This window comes from Geotrypetes seraphini, chromosome 10, assembly GCF_902459505.1.
Source record: "Geotrypetes seraphini chromosome 10, aGeoSer1.1, whole genome shotgun sequence".
NCBI lineage: Eukaryota > Metazoa > Chordata > Amphibia > Gymnophiona > Dermophiidae > Geotrypetes > Geotrypetes seraphini.
In genome coordinates this window covers 13,941,261-13,964,866 of record NC_047093.1, presented here as the reverse complement: position 1 = coordinate 13,964,866, position 23,606 = coordinate 13,941,261, and the positions used below count along the sequence as shown (strand labels likewise).

At 44.4% G+C, this 23,606-nt stretch overlaps 1 protein-coding gene across 2 annotated transcripts in view; it reads right to left on the bottom strand.

Moving 5' to 3' along the window:
* Window positions 1–23,606, bottom strand: part of ABCA5 (ATP binding cassette subfamily A member 5) — a 153,137-nt gene that overhangs the window by 39,828 nt on the left and 89,703 nt on the right. The window contains exons 22-27 of one of the 2 annotated variants that reach the window (XM_033962419.1): window positions 20,957–21,094; window positions 15,196–15,300; window positions 9,156–9,326; window positions 8,533–8,646; window positions 3,245–3,382; window positions 1,489–1,563 (exon numbers count right to left, since the gene is read on the bottom strand). In XM_033962419.1, coding sequence (XP_033818310.1) covers window positions 1,489–1,563; window positions 3,245–3,382; window positions 8,533–8,646; window positions 9,156–9,326; window positions 15,196–15,300; window positions 20,957–21,094 — 741 coding nt within the window. The remainder of the gene's footprint in view (window positions 1–1,488; window positions 1,564–3,244; window positions 3,383–8,532; window positions 8,647–9,155; window positions 9,327–15,195; window positions 15,301–20,956; window positions 21,095–23,606) is intronic. The other variant, XM_033962420.1, reaches the window with a different exon arrangement.

Sequence of the window (23,606 nt, the reverse complement as noted above, 5' to 3'; positions counted from 1 at the left end):
CTGAGGATACCAGCCCAAAAGACTGTTTTTTTGAAGCTTGGAAAGTTTGGACTATTAATTGGCTGGAGAGCCAGCAGCAGCTTTGGGGAAAGCTTGAATTATGTGTTTTGAACTTTATTTGACCAACAATAACCCAGAGACTGTTTAGCAGGGACTATACTTGATAGCGGAAACATCCTGACAAGATTGTGTTTTTTTTATGAAGCTGATTGAACTTGAAACAAGCAAGCTGGTTGGAATATTTTGTTTTGAAGAATAAACCCAGTTATTGTCTGATACATTACCTACCTGGTGTGGCGGTATTCACTTCTGTTAACCTTTTATTTTCCTTTCCTTGTGCTGCCCGTAGCGGCTCACAAGAGCTTCTCTTGCCACTGGTGCCCTAGGACCCATTGCCCTGAGGCTGCCGGTGACAAAGTATATATCTAATTCGCCATTTTCATCTATCAAAATCTGCTCTACAAATTGGGTCAGAATGGGGCCCAGGGTAAATGAGGTTTAGGGTTTGCTGCACATTTGTACAAAAAGCAGAAACACTCGCGGTGCAGGCTGAATGCTGGGCTATAGACCAGCGATTAGCAGATGTGAAAACCTGGGCTCAACTACACAGGCCTGGGCCTTTCTTTGGTGTGAACCACCACACGCATCAGTAGCAAGCAAACCGTCTGAAATGCCAGTTTCGGTTTGTGAACTAAAAGAAATTTTCATGTGCTGTTTTAGCAACCTAACCCTGAAGCTCTAAAATTTAAGTGGGTGCCCCCTGGTCCTCCTGTCATAGAGGCTGGCCTTGCCTACTAGGCTTTCAGCATTGCCATGACAAATATGAAGGGCTACCAGATGTCCCTGGTTTTAGCGTAGTGGTTCCCAACTCTGTCCTGGAGGACCACCAGGCCAGTCGGGTTTTTGTGATAGCCCTAATGAATATGCATGAGAGAGATTTGCATATAGTGGAGGTGTCGGGCATGCAAATCTTTCCCATGCATATTCATTAGGGCTATCACGAAAACCCGAATGGCTTGGTGGTCCTCTAGGACAGGGTTGGGAACCAGTGTTTTAGCAGACATGTCCGGATGCCCAGACGGACTTTCCAAACCTGTTAGTTTGTCCGGGTTTTGGAACGCCCTGCCGCACCTGGAGGGCCTCTGAGCATGTGCGGATGAAGTCGCACGCATCCATGTATGCTCAGAGGCCCTGCAAACCAGGCAGGAAAAAAGAGATGAGGCTGTGTGGGGGCAGAATGGGGGGGGGGGTTGGGGACGGAACAGGGCGGGATTTGTGGAATGGGGCGAGAGTGGAGGTGAAGCAGGGCGGGGCCATGCATCCAGGATTTTATTGTTTCAAATATGGTAACCCTACAAATAGGCATGGAATAGATTTGCACAGGAAAATGTAGCTTAATCAGCATATGGGCATGTGAATAGACACTGAAATGATTTTGGCTTTGGAGTTCAACAGAAATGCATCTTTGTAAATTGACGGAGCTTTTACCAGTAGAATGGAGACCAGGAGTTTGTCCCATGGGTTATAGTAGTTTTCAGGGCTCTGTGCACCTCTCCATGACATCTGTAAATGTGAGGGCAAAATACACAAGGTTAAAGACCAGCGCCAGGCTGCAGTTTTGTCAGTTTGAAATGATTTTCTGCTCCCCATCCTCACTGACTTCCTTCTCAAAACTATCTGCTCGCTGTGCCAGATATTAAACCATAAGAACATAATAGTCTTACTGGGTCAGACCAATGGCCAATCAAGCCCAGTAGACCGTTCTCACGGTGGCCAATCCAGGTCACTAGTACCTGGCCAAAACCCAAAGAGTAGCAACATTCCATACAGAATCTCAAAGAATAGCAAGATTCCGGAATCCCAGAGAGTAACAAGATTCTAGAATCCCAAAGAGTAGCAACATTCCATACAGAATCTCAAAGAATAGCAAGATTCCGGAATCCCAGAGAGTAACAAGATTCTAGAATCCCAAAGAGTAGCAACATTCCATGCTACCGATCCAGGGCAAGCAGAGGACACCACAGTGCTCCTGAACTGAAGCCGATCTTCACATAAATGTATTTATCACAGTTTATATCTTGGACAATGCAGTGGCATAGTAAAGGGAACGCGTTCCGCCCCGGGTGCCATCTTGGTGGGGGCGCCGGCACCCATTCCCCTGCTCCTTCCCGACCCTCCTGCCGGGCATGTGCGCCCCTTTCCTACTCCCTTACCTCTTTCATTTTTTCGGTGCGAGCAGCATCATGAACTTGCTGCCCGCGTCGGTGTCGGCGCGCTCTCTCTCCGTCACTTCCGGGTCCTGTGCCTAGGTAGTGACATCGGAGGGAGAGCCAACGCCGATGCTGGCAGCAAGCTCGAGATGCTGCTCGCGCCGTGAAAATTAAAGCGGTACGGAGGAAGGGAAGGGGCGAGGGGCAGAGAAAGCAGAAACGTGACGCGCGTGTACAATGTGTACTTGTGAGACCTTGCGGCGTCCGAGAGCAGAAACAACGTGACAGTATATAAACCAGAAGTTTTAGACTGACTGAAATTTCAACTCATAATTTTGATTACCAGCACATAAGACGCACCCCATATTTTGAGGAGAAACAAGTGCGTCCCATACACCGGCAAATACGGTACATATCGTTATAGGGAGCAAGAAGACCTTGTTTTCTCCGTTCTTTACAGCTCCACTTAAACTAGAGAATCCTAATGATACATCCTAATTATATATTTACATTTTCCTTCTCCCTTATGCTAGTAGGACAGACAAACATGCAAAAACGGTGACCCGTCATTCACGCGACGGACAAAAGCGTGCCGACAATCCCACACGGGGCTTATGTGCGCCAGCTTAAAACACTTCCTGTTAGCGCTGTGAGGGTGTGTGTGGGACCCCCCCCAGTAAACATACGTGTTTGCGCTCCCGTTGGGATGTGTGTGTGTGTAGGGGGACCCCCCACTATACTAAAAACTATCAAATACCCCCAAAACTAAGGAAAACAGCAGTTTTCAGTGTAGTGGGGAGGGGGAGAGTGGGGGACCCCCCCAACGGAAGCACATACACTTCCCCCTTCACAGGAAGTGTTTTAAGGAACGCTAACAGGAAGCGCTAACAGGATACGTTTTAAGCTGGCATGTATAAGTCCTGCACGAGATTGTCAGCATACTTTTGTCTGGCGAGCTTCTGTTACGGTACCTACAAAAACACAGTATCGCTAACAAATATTTATAGAATATTAGCATGAATGATGAAGCTTACCTTGATAAAATAAACCAAACATCCGACAAAGGGGTAGATTGGAATGAAGATAGAGAAGACATAATGAAGGATGGTCGTTATCAGATCTTTTCCAATGAATAAGGCAATGACGATGGTGATAACGGTAACCATAGACATCTACAAATAAATGCAAAATACAGTACGGTTATTGTACATACGATTGATAGCAAAAAGCCATATGCTACTGTCACAGAATTTTGCTTTACAACCAAAGAAACTACACAATTGGTCCTAGGAAGGGGAACATTATTATGGTTGACCCGACAAGGCCTATGTTTCGGCCAAATGCCTGCATCAAAGGTCCGCATTGAGTGAGCAGCTGCTTCTGGGCTGAAAGAGGAGAAAGCCTGGGATAGGCACGTGGGATCTCTTAGAGAGAGGAAGAGATAGTGGATGCTACAGATGGGCAGACTGGATGGGCCATTTGACCTTTATCTGCCATCAGGTTTCTATGTTTCTATAACCGCCATAAAGCTCTCTGACCTCACAATGCAGGTGTAAAGAGCCTTAGCCTATAGGAAGAGGAGATGCAAATGTTAAGAGCCTTAGCCAATAGGGAGAGAAGGAGATAGTGGATGCTGCGGATGGGCCACTTGGCCTTTATCTGCCATCATGTTTCTATAACCATAAAGTTCTATGACCTCACAATGCAGGTGTAAAGAGCCTATAGGAAGAGGAGATGCAAATGTTAAGAGCCCTAGCCAATAGGGAGAGAAGGAGATAATGGATGCTGCGGATGGGCCACTTGGCCTTTATCTGCCATCATGTTTCTATAACCATAAAGTTCTATGACCTCACAATGCAGGTGTAAAGAGCCTATAGGAAGAGGAGATGCAAATGTTAAGAGCCCTAGCCAAAAGGGAGAGGAGGAGATAGTGGATGCTCTGGATGGGCCACTTGGACTTTATCTGCCATCATGTGTCTATGTTTCTATAACCATAAAGTTCAATGACATCACAATGCAGGTGGAAAGAGCCTTAGCCTATAGGAAGAGGAGATGCAAATGTTAAGAGCCTTAGCCAATAGAGAGAGGAGGAGACAGTGGATGCTGCGGATGGGCCATTTGGCCTTTATCTGCCATCATGCTTCTATAACCCTAAAGCTCTATGACCTCACAATGCAGGTGTAAAGAGCCTTAGCCTATAGGAAGAGGAGATGCAAATGTTAAGAGCCTTAGCCAATAGGGAGAGGAGGAAATAGTGGATGCTGCGGATGGGCCATTTGGCCTTTATCTGCCATCATGTTTCTATCAAGAATCCTCAAGCCAACAAGATGAAATCCAAAGCAAGGGCGTGAAAACTGGCCAAAATTATTATACTGGTCCATGAGACTGCATTGTGTCGGAGCGGAGTTTACTCTGAGACTTTGCTGTTTTTGTGGGTTGGAGTAAGGTGAAGATACAGTACGGACCCCTGACGCATGCATTTGTCCGGAACACAGGCCGTGTTGGGTCAACCATAATAAAGCACTTTACGTTCCCGTTTTTAAGGTCAACTGTGTGGGTTTTTGGGGTTGTATGTCTTGTGGTATTACACATTTGATGTCCCTTTCCTGTCTGTTCTCGGACACAATTTTGCTTTGAAAACTACTGCAGAGTGTGGAGGTTTAAAGTACTCAGTCTGCCCCAGATTCTATATATGGCACCCAAAAATGGGTGCTGGTCCAAGAAGTGTTCCCAACTAAGGGCAGGAATCACTAACCTGCCAGATTGGGCCCAATCCGGGCCCGATCCGAGCAGGTCCGACTAATTCAGTAAACTTTAACATGCAGATGAGGGCAATCGGAGTAACGCCCCTATCTGCAGGCACGGATCGCGCTATAGCGATCCCCGTGCATGCGCAGACCATCTGTAGATAGTCTGATCATGCGCGGGACCTCCGTGCCGTCGGAGTTAGGTTTTTTTTTTCATCTTCTTAGCACAGCCAGGGCCGCAAGAAAGTCTACAAAAATGCTATTGCTGGACCTCAGGGCCGGCGATAGATTTTCTTTTTTGGCGATCGAGGAACTTTTGGGAACCCGTGGTTTTAACCCGCTTAAGCCCGCGGGTTAAAACCACGAGCTTGCAGTGCGGGGAAGGGTGGGATAGTTGGGACAGGCAGGCACATTCAGGGCTGCAGGAGTCATTCGGGGCAGCAAGAGGTCGGGGCTGACAAGACAGAGAGCAGGGCTGTAGAAGGCAGGGCAGTCGCAAAGGGCTTCAGCAACTGGTCCTGAGCGGTCGCTTTTTGCGAGCACAGTCGGATAGGGAAAAAAGTTTAGCAAATCGCGTCCCTGCCTACATTTGCATGGCCTTGCCCTCATTTGCATGCGCGGATCGGAGGATGGTCGGAAGACAGGTAAGTGAATCGGGCCGGGGTTGCAAACCAATCGGTTTGCTTTGTGAATCTAGCCCTAATTGGCTAATGAGCCAATTAGTGCCTATAATTGGGTGCTAATTCTCAATAATTGTCACCAATTTGAATTTGTGTGCACATCTTGCTATATTAATTGGCGCCAATGTAAGGCTCTCTTTTACTAAGCTGTGGTAGAGGCATTAAATGCTCCGACACTGCTCCAATGCTCATAGGAATTCTATGAGCGCCGGAAAATTTAGCGCTCCGGGCCGTGGTAGAAACCTCTACCATGGCTTAGTTTTTTTTTTTAAAAAAAAAAGGGGGGGAGGGGTTAAATTTGTACATGCCTTCTTGCTATGCGCTATGCTATGACAACGTGTGCCCAAATCCCACAGCGTGCAACCCAAAACGAGGATGGCCATGAGCGGGTCAGGTGCGTTTCTAAAATTTACACGCAGTGTCATTCTATATCAGGGATGTGCGCCTAAACTGGTTGCCGGGAATTACAACTGATTTCAGCAGGCATAAGTCCTGATGTTAACGGGGGGGGGGGGGGGAATGGGAGGGGAGGGGCACCGCAATAGGCACTCAGTGCTAATTTCATAATGGGCACTCATCTTTGTTATAGGACAGAACTGAACGCTGATTTTTTTTCTTTGTAATTTTTTATTTATTGAAAAGAACATTATATATTACAAGTTTCAAGTTTATTAAAAATTTGATATATAATCTTGATTTGATACTTGAAATTCATAAATAAAAAATAATTAAAAAAAAAAAAATTTTGATATACTACCTTATCAATTTATATCAAGAGGGTTACAAATGTAAAGGCAGAGAGGCTCCTTCAACGCCTAACCATCAAGCACATAGGGTTCCTTTTACGAAGCCGCGGTAGCGGTTTAACGCACGCTAAAATGCCGGCCGCGCTAGCCGCTACCGCCTCCTGTTGAGCAGGCGGTAGTTTTTCAGCTAGCGCGGGGGTTAGCGCGTGATTAAAAGTTGCACGCGTTAAAGCCGCCACCGCGGCTTCGTAAAAGGAGCCCATAATATAAGCATCTGAAGACGTTCGCAAGAAAACCAACCCCCTTATCCCCCCTCCCGCCGCTTCCCCCCCTACCATCGAATCATCCTCCAATCATCAATTATATGGCACACGTAGCGATACCACGCCTCTGACATCCAGTGTTCCAAAAGTGAAAAGAAATGAAATAAAAGTCAAAAATATCTATACCATCCCCATATTGTGTTCAAGCTCTAGATACCTGCCTCAAATAAGCAGAAACGGTTGGCCATTTATGAGTTAATAAGGCAGTGAGTCTAAATCGGTTACGTACCCCAATACCCATCCTAGTTGAGCCTGAACCGCCCCTAATATAGGCGATGTCTTTTGTCGCCAGTTTTCAGCAACTTCAACACATTAACTTGTCTTGTGGACCCTCTAAATCAGCAGTCTCAAACACGTGGCCCGCATGTGGCTCTCCAGATTTTATTTGCGGCCCGCGGTCTGAACTGGATCATTCTCTTCCTTTTGGAGCAGCAGCGTGTCTGGCCGGCTCGTTCCATTCAAAGCCGCGGGTTGGCGGCTCCTTGCGCTATCCACTCCTGCATCGGAAGTCTCTCTGACATCACAACATCAGAGAGGCTTCAGACGCAGGCACGGATCTCGCAAGGAGCCGCCACCCGCGGCTTTGAACGGAACGAGCCGGCCAGACATGCTGCTGCTCCAGTGGCGTACCAAGGGGGGGGCGGTCCGCACAGCTGGCCACCCTCCACTGTTCTCCCTAGAGTGCGGCTCATCTAGAGCAGTAGTGCTCAACCTGCTTCCCTTCCCTTCTCACCGCTGTCATCGGGAACAGGCCGGCACTGTGTTCTTTGATCTCCCTGCTTCTCTCGCTGCCCGACGTCAATTCTGACGTCGAAAGGACGTTCTGGCTAGCCAATCGCTGCCTGGCTGCCCGGAACGTCCTTTCCGACGTTAGAATTGATGTCGGGCGGCGAGAGTTGGTCGGACCCATGGAGAAGAGAAGCATGGAGATCTCGGCCTGTTCCCGATGGCGGCAGCAGCAGCAGCCTATTCCCCAGCAGCGGTGGCATGGGGGAGGGCAGGAAGGAAGAAAGAAAGAAGGGGGAGGGGGACAGGGAGCCAGAAACAAAGCAAAAAATGGGACACGGAATCAGAGAAAGACAGACATAGAGAAAGAAAGAAAAAGTTGGGGGAGGGAATGAGGTCTGGAGGAGAGGAAGCATACAGGAGGCTGAAAGAAGGGAAGAAATATTGGATGCACAGTCAGAAGAATAAAGTGCAACCAGAGACCGATTAAATTACCAAACAAAGGTAGGAAAATGATTTCATTTTCAATTTAGTGATTGAAATGTGTCAGTTTTGAGAAAGAAAAGATATTAAACTTTAAATGTGAGTGCTGCAGAAAAAATAGAATACTTGGAGGGCCGCAGAAAAAATAGTTAATGTCTTATTAAAGAAATGACAATTTTGCATGAGGTAAAACTCTTTATAGTTTATACATCTTTCCTTTTAACTGTTAAAGGAAAGATGTATAAACTATAAAGAGTTTTACCTCATGCAAAATTGTCATTTCTTTAATAAGACATTAACTATTTTTTTCTGCGGCCCTCCAAGTACCTACAAATCCAAAATGTGGCCCCGCAAAGGGTTTGACTTTGAGACCACTGCTCTAAATTCACCTACACCTGCCGATTTTCGACCTTCTTTGTCCCAATGCGGACTGCCTGAAGGTTGACCCTTAAAAGTCATCTAATTAAAATTGAATTACAATAATAATTCAGTTCACTTACAATAATCTAAATACCATATACAAAGATTAACATACGCAAGTGATTGATCCAAGATTTATAATGCAGCTATAATAATTTTCACACTTGTTCCATATTTTGGGATCCAGTGTCACTCACCAGGGAAAAGATAAAAGACCAGAACTCCTGGGTATTTTTCACCTTTTTGTAGGTGAAAGAAGCCACGTAGGTGAAGAGCACGACAGCTGGCACATAGCCAATGAGGCAAAAAATCTGAAACGAAAGAAGGACATTTCCTGAAACGGGTTACATTTCACCTTCAGAAAAGGCCGTAAAGGTCACACATTAAGTAGTTGTGGGTGGGGGGGGTTGTTGGTGAATTTCCGGGGTGTGGGGAGGGGCGGTTGTGGTATTGTTTGGGGGGGAACCTCTCTTCTACAAAGGAACTGCCACCGGAGTGTTGTTTGGGGGTGCATGACCCCCTCAAACGATCTGAAAGTACTGCTGAAGTGCTGTTTGGGGGGGGGACATCACCCCACAAATGAACCGAGCCGCTGCTGGGGTGTTTGGAGGGAACTAAAAGGGCTGCAAAGGCAACTTGCTGTCGATTTCAGTGTGGCCAGTTCACGCGGTCGTGGCGCTGAAGCAGCTGGGCTGAAACGCGCTCCACTGGCCGCGATGAATCAGCCATGCTGAATCGTCCTAGACGCCTACGGGATTGGTGGCATCAAATGTGGTCAAGCCACGATATAATCCCTAAGGAGGACGCAAGCCTGATGTACCAGAGCGAGCAGCATCTCGGCGTGGTAATGAATTCCGTAGTGAAACACAAACAGACTCCCCAGCATCAGAACCAAAATGAGGAAACAGAAGGCAACGTCCACAGCAGCTTGCCCCGTCCAGTACGCCGAGCGGTAGAGGCCAGACATCATGAGCTGGGAGTAAATTTTCATCTGCCAGAGAGTGGGAAAGAAAAGAATTTCAAGATAAGAGCTTGTGGCGACCTTCTGCTGTTTGCAAATTTTTTGTTCACAGGCTAAAGAAGATGAAGTTTACTTAGCGCTCCTTCTGTTTTACGTTTCTGGGAGCGTAAAGGCTGCGTCTCAAAGCGCCCTATTCACAGATGCGCCAATAGGGCAATTTTCAAAACAGTGTAGGTGAGTTGCTAACATCTGAACAGGGCTTGTAAAACAATCCCACTACTTATGAGGAATTCAGGAAGCGCCTAAAAACATATCTGTTCCTGAAATATCTAGACAGATGACCCCGTACATCTCTTTCTCCTCAATACGGTTCTCTTGACCTATTAACCACTTTCTTTCATCTCTTTTAAGTTCAATCAGTTTGTAACGTCTTTTAATCTTTTGTAAACCGCATAGAACTTCATGGTACTGCGGTGTATAAACTGTTATTATTAGAAGAAGGAATCTGCCCAGGAGGTAGACCATTTGGTCACAACTGAAATTAATTTAACTGAATTTCTGGAAGATACTCAAGATGTGATTCAGAGTCGGTCTACCCTGGTAATAACATGCATGAGTGAGATAGATAAAATGCTAATTATGAAACTTTACTTTAAAAATAGGTTAACAAAGTTTTGCAGTGATCTGGTTAGAATTAGAGAATGACACGGTAACAAAATTCATCACCGTTCCCGTCCCCACGGATAACTGCGGGAAATAATCCCATGTCATTTTCTAGTGTCTATTTCAACCTCAGTCCTTCGACACCAGCATTCTTCAGAGCAAAGCTTGAGAGTCAGTGGTTGTGGCCATTCATACTCTGATTCTTATGTGAGCCAAGGATAATGAAGCCATTATGACATCACTGATGTGATTGGCTCTTAGGCACTGGTGGAATGAGGCATTATGACATCACAATATCTGCTCTGGATACCAGAGACTGTCATTCTGTAGTGTCTGTTTCAACCTCGGTCCTTCTACACCAGCATTCTTCAAAGCAAAGCTTGCGGGTCAGTGGTTGTGGCCATTCATACTCTGATTCTTATGGGAGCCAAGGATAATGAAGCCATTGTGACATAACGGATGTGATTGGCTCTTAGGCACTGGTGGAATGAGGCATTATGACATCACAATATCTGCTCTGGATACCAGAGACTGTCATTCTGTAGTGTCTGTTTCAACCTCGGTCCTTCTACACCAGCTTTCTTCAAAGCAAAGCTTGTGGGTCAGTGGTTGTGGCCATTCATACTCTGATTCTTCCCTCTCTCCTTAAAGAATGACATGAAGATGGTTTCCCGCGGTTATCCGCGGGGACGGGAACGGTGATGAATTTTGTCACCGTGTCATTCTCTGGTTAGAATCTTTTCCGATGTCTCTAGAGCTACTCAATTTAGAAGGAAAGAGTTTTTGAGGTTAAAAGGCAGAGTTTTGGCCCTAGAGGAATCTTTTTATTTGAAATTTCCTTGTAAATGTTTAGTCAAATTACAAGATGTAGAATATGTTTTTTGGGATCCCATTCAATTACAACTATTTTTAGTTGCTAGAGAACAGATATAAGGATTTTCTTTTTTTTTTCTCTCTGTTTCATTCGTAAGAATTAAGAGGAGAATATGGATCCCTATTATTATTTATAATTAAGACAAAAAGCTTTGATATAGGTTCGTGCCAACCCTCCGACAACTTTGTCTATTAATATTTACATATTTATTCACAGATTTATAATCCCCTCAGCATCCTGAATGGAGAACAAAATCACATTCTTAAAAACAGGAAAAATACAAAAGCAACACATTGGTTTTGCATTATGAAATATGGCATTTAATGATTCTGTGGCAGCGCAAACGATTATAAAGAACTGAAATCGTACTGTGGAACTGAATCTTATCACCTAGTAATATGTTGGGTCTTCGGGATTCCACCTGCTAAAAACTTTTGATATATATAGTGTCTAAATTGCTCCTGTAACAAGTTTAAAAATTAAATTTAGTTCTGTACACTTTATATTATTCACGTTTGATTAATTACAGCTTCAAGCGAGTGAGCTATTCTTACAAGCGCAGGAACGGTGATTGTTTACCGGTTCCTTATGCTTGCTGTCTCACACTGAGGATAGGTTTTGCATTATTATCACTACACTTCTCCCTCCGTATTCACTGTGATAGGGGATTAACAGACCCGCAAATACAGAAAAGCCGCAAATAACTTTTTCATATGTTATTCGCTGTTTTCTATTAAAAATCATCATGAATGTGGTGAAACTGCGAATAACACGGTGGGAGACCTGGCCTGTTCTGAAGGAGAGGCAAAACACGGTGAAGAAAGTGCTGGGAATCGGCGATTTTCTCTGTAAACGCTTGAAATCAGCGATTTCTCTATGCAAGCTGATGTCATTTGGAGAGAGGAGCCAGCAAGCTAAAAACCACGAATAATCAAAATCGCGAATGTTGAAACCGCGAATACGTATATGTTTGTTCTGGTACTCTTCAATTGTTCCTGCTAATAACGATGAAGTGAATACACATCCCGCTCCGTATTCGCTGTGATAGGGGATTAACAGACCCGCAAATACAGAAAAGCCGCGAATAACTTTTTCATATGTTATTCGCTGTTTTCTATTAAAAACCATCGTGAATATAGTGAAAACGTGAATAACATGGTGGGAGACCTGGCCTGTTCTGAAGGAGAGGCAAAAACACGGTGAAGAAAGTGCTGGGAATCAACGATTTCTCTATGCAAGCTGATGTAATTTGGGGGGGAGGAGCCAGCAAGCTAAAAACTGCGAATAATCGAAACCGCGAATATGGAGGAAGAAGTGTATATGTTTGTTCTGGTGCTCTTCAATTGTTCCTGCTAATAACGATGAAGTGAATACACATCTCCCTCCGTATTCGCTGTGATAGGGGATTAACAGAACCGCAAATACAGAAAAACCGCGAATAACTTTTTCATATGTTATTCGCTGTTTTCTATTAAAAACCATCGTGAATATGGTGAAACTGCGAATAACATGGTGGGAGACCTGGCCTGTTCCTGAAGGAGAGGCAAAACACGGTGAAGAAAGCGCTGGGAATCGGCGATTTTCTCTGTAAACGCTTGGAATCAGCGATTTCCCTATGCAAGCTGATGTAATTTGGGGGGAGGAGCCAGCAAGCTAAAAACTGTGAATAATCGAAACCGCAAATGCTGAAACCGTGAATACGGAGGGAGAAGTGTATTTCTATAGTGCTACCAGACGTATGCAGCACTGTACAGAGTCACAAAGAAGACAGTCCCTGCTCCAAAGAGCTTACAATCTAAACAGACAAGCAGGATGTGGTGAATACAGTTAAGGGAACAGTTAAACTGCTACAATCAAGCCATTGTGACATCACGGATGAGGTTGGCTCTTATTGGTGGAATGAGGCATTGTGACATCACAATCTCAGCTCTGCTTCCCAAAGACTGAAACTCTTCACACTACTACTATGAATGACATTTCTCCCTCCGTATTCGCTGTGATAGGGGATTAACCGAACCGCAAATACAGAAAAACCGCAAATAACTTTTTCATATGTTATTCGCTGTTTTCTATTAAAAACCATCGTGAATATGGTGAAACCGCGAATAACATGGTGGGAGACCTGGCCTGTTCCTGAAAGAGAAGCGAAACACGGCGAAGAAAGTGCCTGGAATCAGCGATTTTCTCTGTAAACGCTTGGAATCGGCGATTTCTCTATGCAAGCTGACGCAATTTTGAGGGAGGAGCCAGCAAGCTAAAAACCACGAATACTTGAAACCGCGATTGCTGAAACTGCGAATACGGAGGGAGAAGTGTACTGTTAAGGGACCAATTTAGTGCTTTCTGTGGTAGCTCTGGACTGATCTATTGGCTTGGCTGCTTTCATCAGTGTCTTTTAAGGGTCTTATGGATCAGCAGACTTTAATTTTGTTATTCATTTAGTGTTCTTCTACCGCCGGTCCACGGTGCGATTGATGCGGCGTTATCTTCGAGCCAGCTCCCTCTTCCTAACTGATTCAGTGCACAAAGCCACGGGCAGCGGCTCCTACGGGCATCCTGCGCCTGAACCGGAAGCCTTCTCTCTGACGTTGCAACATGAGGCACGGGACGTGCAAGGTGCAATTAGTACTATTATGGGGGCGGGGTCTGGGGGTGGAGATTGGGTAGAGATGGGCGGAGTCTGGCCCATGACTTAGCCCAGTGTTCTTCAACCGCCGGTCCATGGACCGATGCCGGTCCATAGAATAATTCTTTTATTTCTGCCGGTCCATAAGTGTAAAAAGGTTGTAAAATACTGATTTAGATTACAGTATAGACATAACATGTGGAGTTAAAATACAGAATTAATGGACATAGGGTGGATTAAATTGCAGAACGTTACATGGAGATAAAATAGCTTTCTTAGCAAGTGGGTGCATGTTTGTCGTCAGAGAATGTAGTAGTAATCCAGGTTATATTTGCGGTGACATGCGAGTATTCGTGAGATTCCGTTTGGAGTTTTAGGTCATGCCTTTGAGATTCATCCTCTAGATAACAAGTCTCCCCTGACCCAAAAAGAGGGGTGAAGGGGAGAGACAGCCCGACGTAAACAAACGACCACAAATTTTGAAAGGTGAACGGGAAGCCCTCAGTCACACAGCCTGCAATGGGAACACGCCCCTAGTGCACCAGCCGTCACATTCATACACCCAAAAGGGTGTAAATTCAACGTAATAAAAGTGAAAAAAATATAAATAATCTCATCAATAAATAAGTTAGTTAGGCTGTCTCTGCCTCTCATCCGCCGGGGGTTTAGACGTGGGTCTTCAAGGAGCGCGGTTTGTAAAGAGGAAGGTTTTCATGGCTTTTCTGAAGTATTTTGGAGTATTAGTTTGTTATCTTGGGGATCTCTGTGTGGGAATATTGCTTATTTTTTTTCTGTATTCTAGTATGGTGCGATGGATGACGTTTAATGTGAGGGGATTGAATGTTCCCAGGAAGCGTCAGTTGTTCCAAAGGCTGTCTAGTGATCTAATAGATATGGAGGGGGGGGGGGGAATGATGTGCCAAATTCTGGGTATGTAGTGAGAATATGAACGTCTTCAGGAAGTCTCAGACGTGAGCGAGCGGCCAGGTGGCAGGACCAGCCGTTTTTGTTTTCTGGAATATATTGCACATCTGTCCTGAGCAGCCTGTAAAGTCTCAAAGAGTCGAGACTGTCCATAATGTGTCTCTGCCCAACGGTGACGGGATAATCGCTCGCCAGACACCAGCGAGCCGACAATTCGGCGCAAGACAGAAGCGCGCGGGGGGGGGAAAAAGTAATTTTTAAAGAGCTCCGACTGGGGGTTTGGGGTAGCAACCCCCCCACTTTATTGGTTAGTGTTCGTGCTGCCGTTGCGGGGGGTGTGGGGGGGTGAAACCCTCCACATTATAGAGAAAATGGAACTTTTCCTGAAAAAAATCAGAAAAAGTTCTGTTTTTGCTATAATGGAGGTTTCCAACCCCCCGAACCCCCCTCCAACAGCAGCGCGAACACTAACCAATAAAGTGGGGAGGTTGCCACCCCAAACCCCCCGTCGGACCTCTTTAAAAATTACTTTTTCCTCCGCGCGCTTCTGTCTTGCGCCGAATTGTCAGGGCTGGATTGTCAGCGCGCTGGCGTCTTGCGCGCCACTGTCTATGAACCCTGCCCAACGCTCTGCGTTTCTAGTTTATGCTTGCCAAATCATAATAATAATGGTAAATTAACTGAGCCCAAAACAGGATTTCTAAAATCAGAACTGCCTATAAGAAAACCTATTTGATCCCTTTGTTCCAAGAGCAAACAGCGACAAGAATCTACCAAAAGAAATAGATAACTAGAGTGAAGTGCCACATTACCTTATGGTTATCTGTGTTTTCCATGGCAAAATATGGTAGCACTGATATTAATATTCCCAGAAGCACTGCTTTGAGATACAGAAATATCTTAAAATCATCATTCTCCTGAAAACAAACCAAAACCTCTACTCGGTTATATGATTTTTTTTTTTTTTTCTTTGATCATACTCAGCATCATGCCTTCACCTGTTTTAGCTCAAGACAAGTTACAACATTAAGGTGCTTTTACGAAGGTGCGCTAGCGTTTTAAGCGCGCGCTAGCCGAAAAACTACCGCCCGCTCAAGAGGAGGCGGTAGCGTCTAGCGCGCGGGGCATTTTAGTGCGGGCTATTCCGCGCGTTAAGGCCCTAACGCACCTTCGTAAAAGGAGCCCTAAATACAAAACAGATCATAACAATCAAATACAATTAACCTTCCCTTTTACAAAGCCGCTTTAGGGTTTCTCGTATCGCCGGCCACGGTGGTAAAAGCCCCGATGCTCATAGAATTCCGCTTTTACCACAGCGGCCAGCGATAGAAAACCCTAACGCAGCTTCATAGAGGGGGGTGGATAAATAAGCTAAAAACTACACAATATACACTGAAATATAAAACCAATCAAATACAAATCAACCATAAAGAAGATTTTAAAAATTGATACAAAGACCTTATAAAATTTTAAACCAACCAGTCAGTATTTAAACTTTGTTGAACAGCGCTTTTTTAAAATGCTGGCTAGAGAATGACACGGTGACAAAATTCATCACCGTTCCAGTCCCCGCGGATAACCGCGGGAAATAATCCCATGTCATTTTCTAGTGTCTATTTCAACCTCGGTCCTTCTACACCAGCATTCTTCAAAGCAAAGCTTGAGGGTCAGTGGTTGTGGCCATTCATACTCTGATTCTTATGGGAGCCAAGGATAATGAAGCCATTGTGACATCACTGATGTGATTGGCTCTTAGGCACTGGTGGAATGAGGCATTATGACATCACAATATCTGCTCTGGATACCAGAGACTGTCATTCTGTAGTGTCTGTTTCAACCTCAGTCCTTCTACACCAGCATTCTTCAAAGCAAAGCTTGAGGGTCAGTGGTTGTGGCCAATTATACTCTGATTCTTCCCTCTCTCCTTAAAGAATGACATGAAGATAATTTCCCGCGGTTATCCGCGAGAATGGGAACGGTGATGAATTTTGGCACTGTGTCATTCTCTATTGCTGGCCGTATCATTTAAATAAAAGCCAGATGTTGAGGACTGCTGTCCAGATAGTGGCTAGTGCTGATAATATGGATAACGCAGTCAATGCTGGCCCTATCTGGATAATTTAGCCAGCCATTTTGCTGCGCTAAGTTCTAAGGAGAGACCGAATTTCAGTTTCGGCACCGACACCCGACCAAATCCAGGTTCGAGTTTTGGCCAAGAATGCCTGTGCACTCTCATCTGAAACTCCCTCCTTCCCCCTCGCTATAAAACTCCCCCTATACCACTCGTATGCCCTCCCTGGGCTTACCTTAGGAAGGCCTGGTGGTCTAGCGGAGTCTTTGGCAGCAGGAATGAACCCCATTTGTTCCTGCCCTGTGCCACTGCTTCATTTGCAATGGCTGCCAAGACTGCTGAAGGCATATTGCAATTAGAACCAGCTGATTTGCTCTATCTCCACTTATGGATAACTCCAGCACTATCCAGCTAGTGCCGAGGCAATCGGTAAGGATATTTAGCGTGACTGTGTGGATAATTCTATAACAGTGCACATAAGAACATAAGAATTGGCATACATAAGAATTCCAGAGCTGAGATTGTGATGTCATTATGCCTCACTCCACCAATGCCTAAGAGCCAACCTCAGCAGTGATGTCACAATGGCTTCATTATCCTATACTTGGTCACATAAGAATTGCCATACTGAGACAGACCACAAAGGTCCATCAAGCCCAATATCCTGTTTCCAACCCAGGACCCAAGTACCTAGCTAGATCCCAAGAAGCAAAACAGATTTTATGCTGCTTAGTCTAGGAATAAGCAGTGAATTTCCCAAGGCCATCTCAATAATGGCCCATGGACTTCTCGTTTAGGAAATTAGCCAAACCTTTTTGTAAACCCTGCTAAGCTAACCGATTTCACCGCACTCTCCACCCTCGAATTCCAGAGTTTAATTCTACAAAGGCCACATATGTGTTAGGTGTGAGCACTTATGACACTCATAAAGCTGGCGTATCTGCATCTAAGTGTTGTTGGTAGGAGCGCAACTGTACGAATTGAATGCATAAAAGTGCACCCTGCCCATGCTCTGCCCACATGCACACCTATCTGCAAAACACTTGCTTTATAAAATATGTGCATATTTACGGAATAACACATAAGCGCCTAGCCATATTCTGAACATTTACACACATAACTGGCTTGTAAATGTCAGCATCTGCTTTTATAGAACTAACCTCTGGAATTCACTGCCAGTGAAATGTGTTAAAAGCAGTTAGTTTGGCAGGGTTTTAAAAACGTTTGGATTATTTCCTAAACGAAAAAAGTCCATAAGCCATTATTTAAGATGGACTTGGGAAAATCCACTGCTTATTTCTAGAATAAGCAGCATAAAATCTGTTTTACTGTTTAGGGATGCTGGAGACAGGATACTGGTCTTGATGGACCTTTGGACTGTCCAGTATGGCAACACCTAAGTTCTTATGTATCCCCATCTCTATAGTGCCACTGAATATCCCAGTCAGTGACATGTATCTGGTGAGCTGGTGCTGCGATAACCATTGCTGACTATCAGGTCCATAATAGTCGATTAACGCACCACTGCCTTAGGTATAAACTCAGAGATTGGGAGCCCTGCATGGATAGAAACTTACCCTCTATATCTGATTGTACAGTTAGCTTTGGGTTTATAGGTAGTTTATAAAAAAAGAAATAATATCAGCAGGATTGACCCACAGACAGTGCCATGCAGGAGGCCTAAGTCATCAAGCTTAATTAACTTCTGTTCCTTGAGTCAGCTGGGTAAAGGGAGGCTGTGGAGGGAGTACCGTATTTCCCCATGTATAGCCCCCGCCCCTGAGCCTCCTATTACTGCCGGTGGGGGGTGGGGGGTGGAGGTGCTGCAGAAGAAGAGGTGAGAAGGAGCAGAGGTGCAGGCAAGGAGGAGAGACGCAGGTGCTGGCTGACTGACTACAGGACGTGCCTCTCGCTGAGAGAGGCACATCCTGTAAGCAGTCAGCCGGCACCGACGCCTCTCCTCCTCACCGGCATCTCGCGGCACTCCTGGAATCTGCCACGGCACACAGTTTGCAATACACTGGCTCATAGGGAGAAGACAGTCTCAAACACAGTACAACAGGTATGCTTACTGACCCAACTCAAAGGGCCTGATTCTATAAATGGAGCCCTAAATGGTTTTAAGAAAGGTTTAGACAAGTTCCTGGAGGAAAAGTCCATAGTCTTGTTATTGAGAAAGACATGGGGGAAGCCACTGCTTGCCTTGGATCGGTAGCATGGAATGTTGCTACTCTTTGGGATTCTAGAATCTTGTTACTCTCTGGGATTCCGGAATCTTGCTATTCCTTGGGATTCTGCATGGAATGTTGCTACTCTTTAAGATTCTAGAATCTTGTTACTCTCTGGGATTCCAGAATCTTGCTATTCTTTGAGATTCTGTATGGAATGTTGCTACTCTTTAGGATTCTAGAATCTTGTTACTCTCTGGGATTCTGGAATCTTGCTATTCTTTGAGATTTTGTATGGAATGTTGCTACTCTTTGGGATTCTAGAACCTTTTGTTATTCTCTGGGATTCCGGAATCTTGCTATTCGTTGAGATTCTGTATGGAATGTTGCTATTTTTTGGGATTTTAGAATCTTGTCACTCTCTGGGATTCTGGAATCTTGCTATTCTTTGAGATTCTACATGGAATGTTGCTACTCTTTGGGATTCTAGAATCTTGTTACTCTCTGGGATTCTGGAATCTTGCTATTCTTTGAGATTCTGTATGGAAGGTTGCTACTCTTTGGAATTCTATAATCTTGGTACTCTCTGGGATTCCGGAATCTTGCTATTCTTTCAGATTCTGTATGGAATGTTGCTACTCTTTGGGATTCTAGAATCTTGTTACTCTCTAGGATTCCGGAATCTTGCTATTCTTTGAGATTCTGTATGGAATGTTGCTACTCTTTGGGATTCTAGAATCTTGTTTCTCTCTGGGATTCCGGAATCTTGATATTCTTTCAGATTCTGTATGGAATGTTGCTACTCTTTGGAATTCTAGAATCTTGTTACTCTCTGGGATTCCGGAATCTTGCTATTCTTTCAGATTCTGTATGGAATGTTGCTACTCTTTGGGTTTTGGCCAGGTACTAGGGACCTGGATTGGCCACTGTGAAAACGGGCTACTGGGCTTGATGGACCTTTAGTCTGACCAAGTAAAGCTATTCTTATGTGTTTAATCTTGGATGAATAGCAACACCTAACTAAAATTTGCATGCAATTAAATTGTTTCTTAATTGTTTAAATGGTGTGGTAATTGACCACACCATTAAAAAATAATTAAAGAATAATTTTTATTATTAATAATTAAGGTTGCGCATGGATATCAGCACAACACCCAACAATGCCTAAGTCAAGGTACTCTCCAACACGTACCTGAACAGGAGGCGTGGTTAGAGGGCAGAGAATAGGCGTAGTTAACGTAGGCATTTATAGGCCTGCGAGTTGAATGAAAACCGCGCCGACCAGCATTTACAAGTTAGGCGTGGTAAGCTGCCATTTATAGAATTAGGCCCAAGATGCACATGTTGTAGCTTTAATGGCTAGGCTTGAAGAAAGGGGTTAACAGAGAATCACCCAAGAAGTTGTAAACCAGTGGCTAGTGGGATGTAATTTATGACATGCAGAAATAGGAGTCAACAAGTCGCTGGTGAGACCTTTTTGTTAGACTTACATAACACATCTGTGCCAAGGTTTCCGGAGATGTATAGCAGAATTAGAAAAGGTACAGAGATGGGCGACGAAAATGATAAAAGTTATGGGGCAACTTCTCCCAAAATACTAGGACTAAGGAGTATGTAGTAAATTTAAATCAGAGACAGCATTTCTTCACACAGTGAATTCATTGCAAGAGAATGTGATGAAAACAGTTAGCTTAGCAGGGTTTAAAAAAAGATTTGCATAATTTCCTAAAATAGAAGACTTCATGAACTCTACTGCTTATTCCTAGGATAAAGCAGCATAAAATCAGTTTTACTCCTTGGGATCTTGCCAGGTACTTGTGACCTGGATTGGCCACTGATGGAAACAGGATACTGGGCTTGATGGACCTTAGTCTATCCCAGTATTTTATCTTTTCTTCATCAGGTCAGTGAAGAAATAATTGTATAATTTAAACCCATTATAGGTGCACTGAAGAGTGGATGACTCTTGAAAGCTAGTCACATATGTATTAAGTTGGTCCAGTGGATATGTATCACCTACAAAGTATAGCAGGGATCTCAAAGTCCCTCCTCGAGGGCCGCAATCCAGTCGGGTTTTCAGGATTTCCCCAATGAATAGGCATTGAAAGCAGTACATGCACATAGATCTCATGCATATTCATTGGGGAAATCCTGAAAACCCGACTGGATTGCGGCCCTCAAGGAGGGACTTTGAGACCCCTGACGTATAGGTTGACCGTTATTTCTAGATATCTGAGTGCACTGAAATGGTGATCACAGTTCTACAGCTCGAACAAGTCTGCCGTTAAATTATATGCTTGACTAATATCGGCTCACTTTTCCGATTCCACTTACTTGAAAGAATGGGCTGCTCCAGATGGCGATGCGCTCGCTCACGTTCAGGTTCTGGAGAAGTAGGTTGCTAATAACATTTACCATCACCGGCAAGGCATGGACCGTCGTCGTGTTGAATATCACTGCAAACTTGTAGCTCTACAGAAGACGGAGAGGAGTCATTAATAAAGAAACGGCAGCTCAACCTGTACAATCGACAAATCATCCCATGCAAACATCTGGCGCTTAAAGTCCAATGTGACCGTCCCGGAGAGAAAATAGCCAAGTTTGGAGATTTGCCGAAAGACAGACATTCAGTCAGTTTGCGGAACAAACACATTGACGCAACCCTGATTCTGTATAATGCAACCAAAGTTGTACATGCACCACTAATTGGCAATTAACAAGTAAATCTTGGCACTAATTAGAAATTATGTGCGATTCTATAAACTGTGCATAGCTTTGGAGGCATTTTATAAAGTCGCACACAGTGCCGTCCTGTTTGGCGCCAAATTTTTAGGTGTTGAATATAGAATATGTCCCATGGAGGGGAATTTCACAGTCACCTAGGTAGAAACAGTGGAACTTAGGGTGAAATTCTATAAGAGATTTCTAAAATAAATAGGCGCCTAAAATTAGGTGCCTAAATTACCCCCCCTTCCTTTTACAAAACTGTAGCATGGATTTTAGCAGCGGTAACAGAGCCGACACTCATAGGAATTCTGTGAGCATCAGAGCTGTTACCGCTTTAGACAGTGCTAAAAACCGCACTATGGTTTTGTAAAATGGGTGGGGGGGAGGGTAATTAGAAAATCGGTTCAATTATGAGTTTTAACAAACCTGTTTCAGTAAGGGAATTTATACATTATGACCTCAAGTCAGGAAATGCAGCCCAAATTTGAGTGCCAAAAAAGGCAGGCAAACGGCTCAAAGTTGGGCACCATTTATAGAGTAGTGCTTAGCGCCAGAATCTGCGCCAAATTTTAGGCAAGAGGATTTACACCAACTGAACCCTGGAGTAAATCCCGGTGCGGATCTTCCAAATTCTATAACACTGCGCGCAAATCCTAGCGATGCCCCTGGCCCGCCCACGCGCCTCCCATGGTCACGTCCCTTTTTCGGATCCTCGGGGAAAAATTCACACGCACATCTTTATAGAACAGCGACTACGAAGATGCATGCATAAATTCCAATCATTGCCAAATAACGTTGATAATTATTAGCACCTAATTATCGGCGCTAATTGGCTTGTTAAGCAATTAAATTTGGGCATGTTCTCAAATTTGCATATACAATTTTGAGCGCTGTATATAGAATATGGTGATATAAGTAATTTTGCAAACTGATGAAAACATAAGACTAGCCTTACCAAATCAGATCAATAGTGCATCTAGCCCCGTAGCCCATCTAAATGGTGGCCAATCCAGGTCACAAGTACCTGGCAAAAGCCAAATAGTAGCAGCATTCCAGATTCTGAAACAGTAACAAGATTCCGAAACCCCAAAGTGTAGCAACATTCCCAGAATCTCAAAGAGTAACAAGATTCTGGACCCCAAAGAGTAGCAACATTCCCAGAATCCCAAAGAGTAACAAGATTCCGGAACCCCAAAGAGTAGCAACATTCCCAGAATCCCAAAGAGTAACAAGATTCCGGAACCCCAAAGAGTAGCAACATTCCCAGAATCTCAAAGAGTAACAAGATTCCAGAAGCCTAAATATTAGCAACATTCCCAGAATCTCAAAGAGTAACAAGATTCTGGACCCCAAAGACTAGCAACATTCCCAGAATCCCAAAGAGTAGCAACATTCCCAGAATCTCAAAGAGTAACAAGATTCCGGAACCCCAAAGAGTAGCAACATTCCCAGAATCTCAAAGAGTAACAAGATTCCGGAACCCCAAAGAGTAGCAACATTCCCAGAATCTCAAAGAGTAACAAGATTCCGGAACCCCAAAGAGTAGCAACATTCCCAGAATCTCAAAGAGTAACAAGATTCCGGAACCCCAAAGAGTAGCAACATTCCCAGAATCTCAAAGAGTAACAAGATTCCGGAACCCCAAAGAGTAACAACATTCCCAGAATCCCAAAGAGTAACAAGATTCCGGAACCCCAAAGAGTAACAACATTCCCAGAATCCCAAAGAGTAACAAGATTCCGGAACCCCAAAGAGTAACAACATTCCCAGAATCTCAAAGAGTAACAAGATTCCGGAACCCCAAAGAGTAACAACATTCCCAGAATCTCAAAGAGTAACAAGATTCCGGAACCCCAAAGAGTAGCAACATTCCCAGAATCTCAAAGAGTAACAAGATTCCAGAACCCTAAATAGTAGCAACATTCCTAGAATCTCAAAGAGTAACAAGATTCCGGAACCCCAAAGAGTAGCAACATTCCCAGAATCTCAAAGAGTAACAAGATTCCGGAACCCCAAAGAGTAGCAACATTCCCAGAATCTCAAAGAGTAACAAGATTCCGGAACCCCAAAGAGTAGCAACATTCCCAGAATCTCAAAGAGTAACAAGATTCCGGAACCCCAAAGAGTAGCAACATTCCCAGAATCTCAAAGAGTAACAAGATTCCGGAACCCCAAAGAGTAGCAACATTCCCAGAATCTCAAAGTATAACAAGATTCTGGAACCCCAAAGAGTAGCACCATTTCCAGGATCTCAAAG